This window comes from Rana temporaria, chromosome 1 (assembly GCF_905171775.1).
Source record: "Rana temporaria chromosome 1, aRanTem1.1, whole genome shotgun sequence".
NCBI lineage: Eukaryota > Metazoa > Chordata > Amphibia > Anura > Ranidae > Rana > Rana temporaria.
The window spans coordinates 362,931,732-362,945,996 of NC_053489.1; the positions used below are offsets into that span (position 1 = coordinate 362,931,732).

Here is a 14,265-nt window from a genome sequence, read left to right on the forward strand (position 1 = left end):
ATACATATACACACACACTATATATATATATATATATATATATATATATATATATATATATATATATATATATATAGTGTATTATATATACACATACATACACATATACATACACATATACATACACACACACACACACACAGTGGGGATCGAAAGTTTGGGCACCCTAGGTGGTAATGTGCATAACGAAGCAAAGGAAAGATGGAAAAATCTCCAAAAGGCATCAAATTTCAGATTAGACATTCTTATATGTCAAAAAAAGTTAAATTTTATTTACACTTTTTAAAATTACAGAAAACAAAAAAAAAATGGTGTCTGCAAAAGTTTGGGCAAAAGTTTGGGCACCCTGCAGAATTTATAGCATGCACTGCCCCCTTTGCAAAGCTGAGACCTGCCAGTGTCATGGATTGTTCTCAATCATCGTCTGGGAAGACCAGGTGATGTCAATCTCAAAGGTTTTAAATGCCCAGACTCATCTGACCTTGCCCCAACAATCAGCACCATGGGTTCTTCTAAGCAGTTGTCTAGAAAACTGAAACTGAAAATAGTTGACGCTCACAAAGCTGGAGAAGGCTATAAGAAGATAGCAAAGCGTTTTCAGATGTCAATATCCTCTGTTCGGAATGTAAATAAGAAATGGCAGTCATCAGGAACAGTGGAAGTTAAAGCAAGATCTGGAAGACCAAGAAAAATATCAGACAGAACAAACAGCTCGCAGGATTGTGAGAAAAGCAATTCCAAACCCACGTTTGACTGCACGATCCCTCCAGAAAGATCTGGCAGACACTGGAGTTGTGGTACACTATTCCACTATAAAGAGATACTTGTACAAAAATGGTCTTCATGGAAGAGTCATCAGAAGAAAACCTCTTCTACGTCCTCACCGCAAAAATCAGCGTTTCAACTTTGCAAATGAACATATAGACAAGCCTGATGCATTTTGGAAAGAAGTTCTGTGGACCGATGAGGTTAAAATATAACTTTTTGGCCGGAATGAGCAAAGGTACGTTTGGAGAAGAAAGGGCACAGAATTTAATGAAAAGAACCTCTGTCCTACTGTTAAGCATGGGGGTGGATCAATCATGCTTTGGGGTTGTATTGCAGCCAGTGGCACAGGGAACATTTTACGAGTAGAAGGAAAATGGATTCAATACAATTTCAGCAAATTTTGGTTGGTAACTTGAGGGCATCTGTGAAAAAGCTGAAGTTAAAGAGAGGATGGCTTCTACAAATGGATAATGATCCTAAACACACCTCAGAATCCACGGGGGATTACATCAAGAGGCGTAAACTGAAGGTTTTGCCATGGCCTTCACAATCTCCTGACCTCAACATAATTGAAAATCTATGGATAGACCTTAAAAGAGCAGTGCGTGACAGACAGCCCAGAAATCTCAAAGACCTGGAAGACTTTTGTAAGGAAGAATGGGCAAAGATACCTCAAACATGAATTGAAAGACTCTTGGCTGGCTACAAAAATCGTTTACAAGCTGTAATACAGATATTAACTCTGCAGGGTGCCCAAACTTTTGCAGACGCCATTTTTTGTTTTCTGTAATTTTGAAAGTGTAAATGATGGAAATAAAATCTAACTTTTTTGACATACAAGAATGTATAATCTGTAATTTGATGCCTTTTGGAGATTTTTCCATCTTTCCTTGGTTTTGTTATGCATATTAATACAAATTTTTACCTAGGGTGCCCAAACTTTCGATCCCCACTGTGTGTGTGTGTGTGTGTGTGTGTGTGTGTGTATATACATACATACATACATACATACATACACACACACACACACACACAGTATCTATATACACACACACGTATGTGTATATATAGATATACATTGTTGTTAATATTCATTTTTAACCCACTGGTGCTGACATTAGGAAGAAATAAGCCTTCTTAATCTTATCACACCAGCTTCTCTTTCCAGATTCTCCACCTCTGAGCTGGTGAATCTGGAAGGGAGATATTTCAGTGGAAGGGCTGTGAGATCTTCAGATCTCGGTTTATTAAACTGCCCGTTTGTGACAAAACTGTCATGTGCTGTGATGAGAAGCAGAGAACATGTTCTCTGCTCCTTATCTCAGTTTATTAAACGGGCAATGCTCTGAGATAAGCGTTGATCATCATGATCTTGGCCCATCACGGTTTATTAAACGTACACCAAAATCTGTAGGGTTAAACCAACCCAAAACCCCATCCCACCCACACCCCCCCCCCCCCCCACACACCAATCTCCCGTTCTAAGCCCCGGCTTATCCGCATCAGGAGACTGTCCAAAATGGACCTCGTCAGGAGGGACGTTTCAGAGCATTCTAATTGGTCAGCACCGTCACATGGGCTGCACCAACCAATCAGCAGCCACAGAGCCCGTCCTGTCACCAATGAAGACGCGTAGATGGCGAGGGGATTTCTAAGCCCCGGAAGCCTGATGCGAATATACCGCGGCTTGGAACGGGAGATTGCCGCTGTCCAGGTCAGCAGGATGGGGGGACGGGGGGGGCGAGGAGGGGATCCTGTGTAAGTTCACCTTACAGATTTTTAAGGTGAACTACAAACTATGCTATTAATAGATCTTATTTCAAAGACACAAACTAAGAAGGGCCTTATTTCTACTTTATATGGTTGTTTAAATGGGCAATCTCAGGGGGAGGCCATCTGTCCTGCTAGAAGGGAATGGGAAAGGGACTTAGGAGATCCAACAGATGAATAGCAAAATATTTTGAAATAAGTACAGTTAGTGTCGGTATCACCTCAGCAGTCCCTAAGGCAATTATATATAATTCATAGAGTGTATAGGACCCCAGCTAAATTGTATGAATGGGGTAGACGAGATACATCTGAATGCCCTCGGTGCCAGAGAACTTCTGCTGATCTATTACATAAGTTATGGAAATGTCAAGTACTGGCATAAAATAGTAGACACTATTAAATCGGATGTTTTTCCGATACAAACACATATACTAATTGGATCCTAAAATAAGTCTACTAGGTTATTTAGAAAAATAAGTATATCTACCACAGCAGTTAAGACGGCTATTAAGATGCCATTTATAGCACGAAAGTTAATTGCACAAAAATGAATATCCCAGATTGTTCCTACATATGAGGAATGGTATATACTGGTTAATGATACCTTACTAAAAGAATTGCAGGTGTTCTGGAATAGGGGTTTGATAAAAAAAAAAATCCATAAAATATGGGATCCATGGTTAGGGATGCCTGGTATGATACCCCTTATTATTGCATCAGATGGAATCCCAGGGGTGGATAGATCCTTCTCAAACTATAGAAAGAGTGGGGGAAGGATTAACTAAAAAGGGTAGAGGGACAAGTTTAGGATATAAATGGGATTGTTGCTGTAATACTATTACAGTCTTATATGCATGTTACCACCACCATAGGGGTGTTATTTTCTGCGTGTAGATATAGGATTGGTAGGTAAGATGGAGGGGGGGGGGGTTAAGGGAAAGGGATGTCATATCAATATGAATAATAGATTATATACAATTAAGAGTATATCCCATAGGAGAATAATTGATGGTATCATTGTATTGGGCCTCCCTCTTTTTTTGCGAATGGAATATGAATGTATTTAGTTTGTTTTTGTTGTAAATCAAAAATTGGTGTGAAAAATAAATAAAATGATGCAAAAAAGAAAAAAAAAAAAAAAAAAAACACAAATAGCATTAACTTCAGTTTAACTTACTGCTTTCATCTTTTTATCAGTAACTGGTTTAATAGCCTCCACCGAGTTAATAGTCACAGTATCACAACTCTCAATTTTCAGTTGCTCTTCAAACCGTTCCTGTAAGTCAGTCACTGTAAAGTCCATTTTAGGATAACAGGGAGGAGACTGCGAACATAAAGGAAAAAAAAGAAAAAAATCTAAGTCAGACATCACTTTTTCAGTTAAGTCTAATCATTTTACGTTTCGGTTATACAAAGTTTTTACAATAAAGAAAAATTAACAGCAAGTAAAGGCACAGTGAAATAGTGCCAACAGTGTGGCAAAGAAAGACACACCCCCCCTCGGGGACTACTGTACAGTGTTACAGTTGGATATCAATGAGCATAGACCAAAATTACTAAAACAATGCACATGAAGATAAAAGTCAGAGAGAACAATGCAGTGCGATGGTCAATGAAGTAGTATGGGAAAAACAGGGGAGTTGAAAAAAAGAATTTGTGACTGCTTGCAAAAGCATCAAAATGGAGAGGAAAAGTAAATGGAGAAGATGACTTGCAAGAAAGACTTGCCTGGGAGCAAAATAAAAGGGGGAGAACATAAAAGGGGGGGGGATCCAACATGGTTCAGCCAGGTCGCAATACAAACAGGTCACCAGGAGTGGGCAGACTGAAAGCAAAGTCCTGTCTATGTTCATGTCATGTTAGATGCGATCTGGGGATCCCAAACCTTAAGGAATTTGGTATGGGTGTCCTCCAGGATGGAAGCAAGCTTTTCATGCACCATTGTGCCCATAAGTCTGTCATAATTCAGTGAAATTCAAGAACCGTTTCCATGCTCTAGCCAGGGTTTGCCGGGCAGCCAGGAACCAAAAACCCCACCAGCTTTTTCTGATTTGCAGTCAGTGATGGGATTAGTTCATGCAAAAGGGCTTTCCAGGGGTTGTGGCTAAAGAGATGTTAAGGCCTGAGCTAAATAACCATGGTGTAAACCCACATCCAAAGCTAAATAGCCTTGGGGCAGGACTATCAAAAGGTGAAAACGTGCTCTCTACAGCAGCATATGGGAGATAATGGCGGGGTGAATTTTTACACACAATCCGGGGACATATACCACAGAGTAATTTGTAAGTGTTTCCTGAGTGAAAATCTCCTAGGAGCATTTGGAAGAGGCATGCCAAATCCTGGCCAATGATCGTCATAATTGGGTTTTTTGCATAGATCGTCTGCCCGTTTCGCCCTGTAAGGATGTGGGCCAGACCCCATCGAGTTGATCAGAGAAGGGTATAGATCTGAAACTATGTCTCTCAAGTTGTGGTCTTTTCAACAGCAATTCTCGAATGGGGTAAGTTTTCGGGTGGCTCCTCATCGGAGCAAACTATGGACACGTTAGTTGATTTGGATGTTGCAGAAGAACTCATTAGTCAGTACTCTTGCAGATATTGAAAGGACTTTACTGTATCCAAGGCAAGGAGTTTGTATACATCCCCAATTCCTCTCCTAACCCACAATCCGAAAGCCAACTAGTCATCATATGCAGGTTTGACCTGTGGAGTGTCCAGAATACTGGGAGAGAGGTAAATGGGAAGAGAGAAATCCACAGGAATATCTTACAGAGTCCCATATACAGTGGATATAAAAAGTATAAATACCCCTGTATTTTTTTATTTTTACCCCCCCCCCCCCCCCGTACAATTGAGTACAGGTGGGAGAAGGAAAATCACCGCTCAAGGTGGGTCTGCTATAGGGTCATACACAGGTGTAGGATTCCAAGGGTGCTGGCAGTGCACTAGGCAAGCATGGGCGTAAAATGAAGGATGGATGGCCGCACTCCAAACCAAACAGGTTGTCTTTATTTAAACGAACAGCAAAACATACCAGATCACAGCAACAGAAACAGGAGGATAACCGACGTTTCGCACTGACTTAGTGCTTATTCATGGCCATGTGGGGGTAAAAAAATAAATAATAATAATAATAATAATGTGGTTGCATAAGTGTGCACACCCTCTTATAACTGGGTATGTAGCGGTGTTCAGAATTACGCAATCACATTGAAACTCATATTAAATAGGAGTCAGTACACACCTGCCATCATTTAAAAGTGCCTCAGATGAACCCCAAATAAGGCCCCATACACACGAGAGGATTTATCCGCAGATACGGTCCAGCGGACCGTTTCCACGGATAAATCCTCTCAAAGAAATCCGCTGATTTCGATGGGATGGAGTGTACACACCATCCCATTGAAATCCGCGCGGAAATCCTCTGCCGATGACGTGTCGCGCCGTCGCCGCGATTATGACGCGGCGACGGGCGCGACGCTGTCATATAAGGAATTCCACGCATGCGTCAAATCATTACGACGCGTGCGGGGAATCCCTTTGGACGAATGGATCCGGTAAGTCTGTACAGACGAGCGGATCCATCCGTTGGAATGGATTCCAGCAGATGGATATGTTGTGCAGCACAACAAATATTCGATCTGCTGGAATCCATCCCAGAGGAGATTTCTCCGCGGAAACAGATCCGCTGGCGTGTACACACCATAGGATCTATCCGCAGAAACCCATTTGCTGGGATTTATCTGCGGATAGATTCTATCGTGTGTACGGGGCCTAAAAGTTCAGCTGTTCTAGTAGGTCTTTCCTGACATTTTCTTAGTCGCATCCTACAGCAAAAGCCATGGTCTGTAGAGAGCTTCCAAAGCACCAGAGTGATCTCATTGTTAAAAGGTGTCAGTCAGGAGAAGGGTACAAAAGAATTTCCAAGCCATTAGATATACCATGGAACACAGTGAAGACAGTCATCATCAAGTGGAGAAAATACGGCACAACAAGGACATTACCAAGAACTGGACGTACCTCAAAAATTGATGAAGACGAGAAGAAAACTGGTCAGGGAAGCTGCCAAGAGGCCTACAGCAACATTTAAGGAGGTGCAGGAATATCTGGCAATTACTGACTGTGGAGTACATGTGACAACAATCTCTCATATTCTTCATATGTCTGGGCTATAGGGTAAAGTGGCAAGATGGAAGCTTTTACCTATGAAGAAAAACATCCAAGCCTGGCTAAATTTTGCAAAAAAACACATCTGAAGTCTCCCAAAAGCATGTGGGAAAATGTGTTGTGGTCTGATGAAACCAAGGTTGAGTTTTTTCAATTCCAAAAATAGGATTGTATACTCACCGTAAAATCTTTTTCTCCGAGTTCATGGACGGACACAGCCTTAATCTTGACAAATTGGGTATAAGCCTTCCTTTAGGAGTGACTAGGCAGAAAGTGTTAACAACTTCAAAGCTGAACAGCCCCGCCCAGGGGGCAGTCCAACTGGCTATATATATATCGGCCCTATAGACCGGTCATTTGCATGCCCTGGAGCGTATAGCTCACTGGCCACCCGTAGAGCGACGGGCCTGTCGTGGACGACCCAGTGCGTAGCTGTGGTCGGCACACGCTTGATGGCCAAAACTGGAGGGACTACAAGGATCTGGGATCCAGCCTGTTGCCCAGTCGGCAGTTGATCGAAGATCACAGGAAAAAATAAAACAAAAAATCCAAAGTAAATTTGAAATAAAGCCTCCAGGCCTATGGGCCCGAAGGGAGCCATGTCTTCTCCTCAACTAGGCAGAAAAAAACTGAGCTGCTTGGTGCAGGCTGAGGGGACATAGCAACGACCCAAAGCATACCCAAAGCATACATCCAAATCAATAAAGGAATGGCTTCAACAGAAGAAGATTAAAGTTTTGGAATGGCCCAGCCAGAGCACAGACCTGAATCCGATTAAAAATACTGTGGGGTGATCTGAAGAGGGCTGTGCACAGGAGATGCCCTCGTAATCTGACAGATTTGGAGTGTTTTTGCAAAGAATGGGCAAATATTGCCAAGTCAAGATGTGCTGTGCTGATAGACTCATCCCCAAAAAGACTGAGTGCTGTAATAAAATCAAAAGGTGCTTCAACAAAGTATTTGTTTAAGGGTGTGCAGTTGTACAGTTTATAGGTCACATTAAAAGGTGAAAAAAGTTCTGAAATTATTGATCTTTGTCTCTTTTTTTACATCACAGAAACCTGACATTTTAACAGGGGTGGGTAGACTTTTTATATCCACTGTACATAAAGAGTGTGTCAAAATAGGATCAAAAATCCATGATCTTTCTTCACAAATTTTTCCCAAGCACTGATGGGTCACAGAGCATGGTACGCTCTACAAAGATGGCGCGTGATGTTGTGGGCTCAGATGCATCTTCCCTGCAATTGTGAAATGACCACCCAAACACTAAGGCCTCCATGGAAGGGTCCCCCATGCTGGAAGCTGGTCAGTACATGGAAAACCCTGGGCTACTGAGCTTAAATGCTCAATATTTTACCGTGGTACGCACCAAATGAGATATTGTGTCTATGTACTCTACTGTTCAGGAATCGGTCAAATCACATATGGTGGAACTGAAACAGAGCATCTGGCATCAGTTGGATGGCCAGAACAACATCTGACCGCTTGGTATTCTAGAAGCTACTGGACACCTCTGATCTTCATTCATCAGTGATTGAAATATTTAACACCGCATAGGGGTGGCTATTGACCAAAGAGATAGAAATTGACAGGGTTCATAGAGCCCCTGGATTCGGCAAGCCAAACATTACAGAATAACATAAAATTGTGTGTCACATGACTTTTAACGTCAAGAGGAAGTCATCATGATCAAGCCTCGAGAATACTGGACGCTGATAGCACCCAGGTCGCCATCTACCCTGATGTTTCTCCTTGAACCCTGGCAAGACACTGCTCCCTCTACCCATTCACCCAGGCATAGCAGTAAGCCGGCCGGCCCTCATTACTACTGTGGTTACCGTTCAAACCGCTTGTGGACAAAAACAGGGGCACAAATTTTCCCATCTCTGGTTAATTGGTTTACATTTCTCATGTCCCTCACACTGCCTGTGTACCGATTGCCGAAAGTGCCCCAACACGATGGTTACCCAGTGCTGTGCATTCCCAGGAGTTTAAGTTATTCAAGTGGCCAGAGACTGACAACCCGGTAGAAAGACCATGAAACTCCATTTCATAGTTAGATCTGTCATAACATACTAATATGCAGTTCATACAAGCACATTATGGCATAAACCAGGGGCCCATTTAAAAAAAAAAAAAAAAAACACAAGTTTAATACCAGGTGGCAATGTGAAGGGAGTGTTAAAGCATTGCAAGACAGCAAAAGAGACCCCAAACTTTGCATGATTTCTGCAAAGTTCATCCTGTAACTGTGCTAGTTATACTTTAGTAACACAGCTTTGCCATGTTACTCCTGTAACCTCTCCACATTCATGCACTTATCACTGCCCATTTCCCCATGTTCTACAAAAGCCTGGACATTTTCTGTTTATGTGTACTGCATTACATTTCAATCAGACTTACATGCTTGTAGAAATTCTTAACCAGTGGAGAGTCTAAAACAACTTCAATTCTAGGAGGAGGTGTGAAGGCTGGCCTGACCTGGCGGATGGCCTTGAGCACCATTTGCCTTTCATCATCACGATATGTCAAGCCCTGAAAGAGTAGGTCAACTGACAGTCCATCCTTCTCCATCTGACGCAAGCAACTAAAAAGAGATAGAAGTAGTTATAAATCCTTGAAGTGAAAAAGATCTTGGCTCAACTCTAGTTAAAACTGTCTATTTTTGTTTTAGACCGAGTGGGCATAATTTGGAGATTGTCATTAGGGGCAGTCTAGGGACATTAGGGTCTTCAATGGCAAAATTTGCCCCCACTTTATGTCAGGAAAGGATGAGGAATCTCTCCAATTGTCACACAGACAAAACACATTTTTAGAAGAGTGAAAAAATATGATTTTTTTGTCATACTTACCTGCAAAATCCTTTTTTTTAGTACATCATGGGACATAGAGTTAAGCTAATATTCATTACTAACTGGTTATACTTCATCATCAGGTGAATGGACACTGGTAGACCAAAGGTCGTTAAACAGGAAGCGATCCCCTATATAACCCCTCCCATACAGGAAGCACATCAGTTTTGAAGCAAGTACTGAATCCTCAAAAAGAGGGGAGGGACTCAAAAGAAAAGGATTTTACATGTAAGTATGACGAAAAAATCCTATTTTCTCTTTTTCACACATCATGGGACACAGAGTTATGCTAATATTCATTACCTACTGGGACATCCCAGAGCAATAGCCTTGAGGGGAGGGAGACACCCTGCCAAACAATAGCCATCAGAACTTATACGGCAGCCCGCTGTACACTGCGACCTGCCGCTGTGAACATCCACTTGATAACATTTTGTGAACGTATGCACTGAAGACCAGGTAGCAGCCTTACAAATCTGAGCCACAGATACCTGATGGCAAAAAGCCCAGGAGGCTCCTACACCCCTGGTAGAATGAGCTCTCACCCTAAAGGGAGCAGCTTTACGTTTCAGACCGTAGGCCTGAATAACCAATTTACAGACCCCTTCTTGGGTCCTTTTGGTAAAACAAAAAAGGAGTCTGATCCTCGGATCTCCGCAGATCTAGACAAATAAACCTTGATTGCCCGGACAATGTCCAAAGAATGCAGTCATCTCTCTTCCGCCGAATGAGGCGAAGAGAAAAAAAAAAAGAAATGAAAGGCCAACACCTTTGGAAAAAAAAAGAAAAAACAGAACAAATAGAAAAACTTCACAGCTCACAGGCACAGGCACAGAATTGGTCATACAGTTCAATTATCACCGCAAGAGGTATATTCATACATTACTTATAGCATTCACTACCATGTCTTATTATACAATTCGGGCAATTCTTCTAAAGGACCTGCTCATTCACAAGTCCACACTATAGTGTGATATGCATACGGTAAGTGCTTTATATTCTCGCCCTTTTAGTGTATCGCTCACTTTCCTACCTCTTACCTCAACAGTCTATCCATTACAAGATCAACTGGGGAGAAACTTTCCGAACGACCCCTATGTTAAAAAGATATATTTCTCCAGCCTTATGAGGTCACCCATTTCGGCAATCCATTCCTTCAACGTTGGGGGCTCAACTGCCTTCCAATGTCTAAGGATCAGTTTGTGGGCCTGAAACAGGGGCCTAGTTATGGCCTGTTTAAAATTGTCTTCCATAGGGATGTCGTGTAATATCCCAAAGTAAACATGGGTCCACGGGGTCCCCCCAGCCTGCACCCTCGCTGCATGTTGCAATTGCCTATAATAGAAGAGCATTGATTGCGGGAGGTGAAATTGCTCCCTCAGCTCGGTGAAGGGAATCAGTTTACTCGCAGTAAATATATGTCTTGTGTGTGACCCCGTGCCTCAAGCCAATGATAGCAACTCCTCATAGTACCCATTGGCCCATATCGGACTGTACCCGGTGAATACCTGTACTTCCTGTAGTTGTCCAAGTTTATTCCAGAGTTCTGCTTTGCTCTCCGGCTCCTCTCCGCCCACTCAGTCTGCTAGCCGCCCCCTCTCTGCCCCTTTCAGTCCGCCCTCCGCCTGCTAGCCGACCCCTCTCAGCCCGCTCTTCGCCCGGGTGAAAAAAAAAGTATCGGTGAAGCATCAGGAGCATTCGCGTGAGTACAAGTACTCGTGCAAATGCTCAGTATCGGTATCGGGACAACCCTAAAAAAAACTCTCACCCCTGAAGCCAGGCTAAATATGGCTAGATGGACTCCCGGCGGCCATTATGCCGGGAGTTCATCTAGCCATATAGAACATAGTCCAACAGCAACATCTTTTACTCACCTACAAAACGGCCGCCGCCTTGACGAAGACATGTACTCCGACAAGATGGCCGCCGATTTACTTCCGTTTTTCCTGTATAAAAGAAAGGTTGTTTAACCAATCCGACACCTCGCAACATGTAAGGGCCAGAACTACCTGGAGAATACCAGAAGTGTTGTGGAATTACGTTTGGCATGTGATCTTTATGTTTTTGTAAGCAATTTTACTTTTTCTTCATTAAACTTTGTATTACATACTTCACCATGGGAAGCCTTTCCTTTATATCCTTTGTATTTTTAGCACCTTCAAATACATTTTCCTGAGCTATAGCCTACACTGCTGGAACACCGAAGACCATATCCAGTGGAGTTACGTTAGGAGACTTATAGCCGGAACACACCATTAAGGAAAGCAGAGATACACATCTAAAGGAGTTATTTTATCTACAAGGAGGTAAGCGCTCTGTGAGCCCACTTTTTTAGAACACTGGAAGAACATCAATATATTTACGAAGAACATTTATCATCACTTTATGGGACTGTCACTTTATTGATCATTGCACATTGTCATTTTTGTTTACAGGTTGCATTATTACAGACTGCACTTGCTTCTCACCGTATTTTATTCATAATTGCGCTTATCATTTTACATTCTATTTATTATTGTTTTTTTATTTTTTTTCTAACCACTTCAGACTCCACCCAAAACATGAGACTAGCGCACAGTAATTATGCTTATAGCGTCTCTGCTACGGTTTTGCATCATTTGTGTTTTGTTTTTTAAGCGGAGGTTCACCCTAAAACAATTATATACCGTTACATCCAACATACTGCTGACATCTACAGTATGCTGGTATTTTTTTTTTTTTTTTACGCACTACATACCTTCTTATAGTTCTTTTCACCCGGCTTCCGGGTTCTCACTGCCCCGGGGAGTAGGCTTTCCTATTAAGATGCGTAGATCGACGTGCGGGTAAGGCGCGTCCCGAAAAAAGACGTTCTGGGACTTGGCATTATACGGCGCCTGCGCAGTCAGCTCTACACGGCAGGCGCCGTATAGCGCCGAGTCCTAGTTCGTCTGTTTTCGGAACGCGTGACGTGCCTTACCCGCACGTCAATCATCTACCCCTCTTCATAGGAATGCCTACTCCCCGTCGTAGTGAGAACTCGGAGCCGGGTAAAAAAAAACTATAAGACGGTAAGTACAGCGAAAAAAATAAAATACCAGCATACTGTAGATGTCAGCAGTATGCTGGATCTAATGGTATATAGATGATTTTTAGGGTGAACCTCCGCTTTAACATATGTACATGTGTTATCAAAAAAGTTCAAATCGTGGTTAGTCCAATTCCAGAATGTACAAAAATCGTATTATAACATTTAAGAAAACTCCCTATTTTAACCCACCCCCCTCCCCCCGCTACCTTCTGATTTCAGTTATTACCACTGTACGTTGTTATTCCTTCCTACTCTGACCCCTATTCAGGTATAGACCCTTAGGTTTTCCACGCAACTCCAGGATTTCTTAAATTCCTTCAAATATTTCCATTTATTTTTATATTCTGTCTTTCCCTCATCGATACTATTCTTCAGTCCTTCCATGATATACGTCTCTTCTACCGAGTCAATCCACTCCCATACTGATGGGCACTCTACCTCCTGCCATTTTTTTGGGATCAGCCTTTTAGCCGCGTTTAACAAATGTGGTATCAAGGATTCTTTGTAGGATTTAACCGTATCCTCGCCTCCGTGTAAAAGTACTAACCATGGATCGTTTTTTAACTCCCTCTTGGTAATATCTTTAATCAATCCTAATATTTTTTCCCAAAATGTTTTAACTTTTGGGCAATTCCACCATAAATGGGCCATTGTGCCCGGGGTCTTGAAACCTCGCCAACAGTCCGCCGACTGCCCCTCTTTAAATTTACTCAATTTATCTGGTGTTGCATACCAGCCCGTTATGCACTTATAATTCATTTCTGCGGTCCTACTGTCCACAGCCGAAGAGTGGGTCAGTTTCAAAATTTTCCCTATAGTGATTTTATCCTTCTGTGTTCCTAATTCCCGTTCCCATTTTTCCCCATCTCCAGTTCGTCCACTGCCACCAATATTTGGTAGAGCCTTGAAATAATGCCTTTAGGTTTATCTGTAATACATAACTTTTCCAATGATGTAAGCTGTTCCCCTGACCTTAATGGTTGGGGTAGATTTTTGACAAAGTGGCACAACTGTCGATATCTCCACTCATCAACTACCATTAATTCCTCATTGAGATTTCTCCTGCAATGGTGTGATTTTCCCTTTATTTATATCCCTTAGCTATGCTTGCTTTATCTTTTTTATCCAATTCCCACACACTATTTTTTTTCCTGGTGCGAAATATTCATTCTCCTTTAAATCTATGAGAGGTGAATTGTAATCCTTATCTATTTGTTTGTGCAACCTATCCCATATTTTAAGTGCATTTCGTGTTATCTCGTAAGTATTCTCATCCAGTGCTCTATACTGAGGGGGATTCCATATTATACTTCCCAATTTTGTCTTGGACAGTGCATTTTCTCTCTTTACCCATCTTTTTTCCTTATTATCTCTGGCCCACTCCACGACCCGAGACAACACCACCGCTTTGTAATATTTTCTAATATCCGGGACCGCAAGTCCACCATTTTTTTTCCTGTTTTATTACCAAGAAGGAGAGTATGTTTTTTGCTCTTCCAAATAAAGTTCATTAACAAAGTTTTGAGAACTTTAACTACTTGCCGACCGCGCACCGCCATTCTACGTCGGCAAGTTGGCTCTGCTGGGCGAGAGCACGTAGTATAACGTCCCCTCTTCCAGCCGCCACTAGGGGCGC

The 14,265-nt window shown here is 42.2% G+C and overlaps 1 protein-coding gene across 1 annotated transcript in view; it reads right to left on the bottom strand.

The window, feature by feature from the left end:
- Positions 1-14,265, bottom strand: part of POLRMT (RNA polymerase mitochondrial) — a 271,113-nt gene that overhangs the window by 185,146 nt on the left and 71,702 nt on the right. The window contains exons 5-6 of the mRNA XM_040322078.1: positions 9,111-9,294; positions 3,716-3,862 (exon numbers count right to left, since the gene is read on the bottom strand). Coding sequence (XP_040178012.1) covers positions 3,716-3,862; positions 9,111-9,294 — 331 coding nt within the window. The remainder of the gene's footprint in view (positions 1-3,715; positions 3,863-9,110; positions 9,295-14,265) is intronic.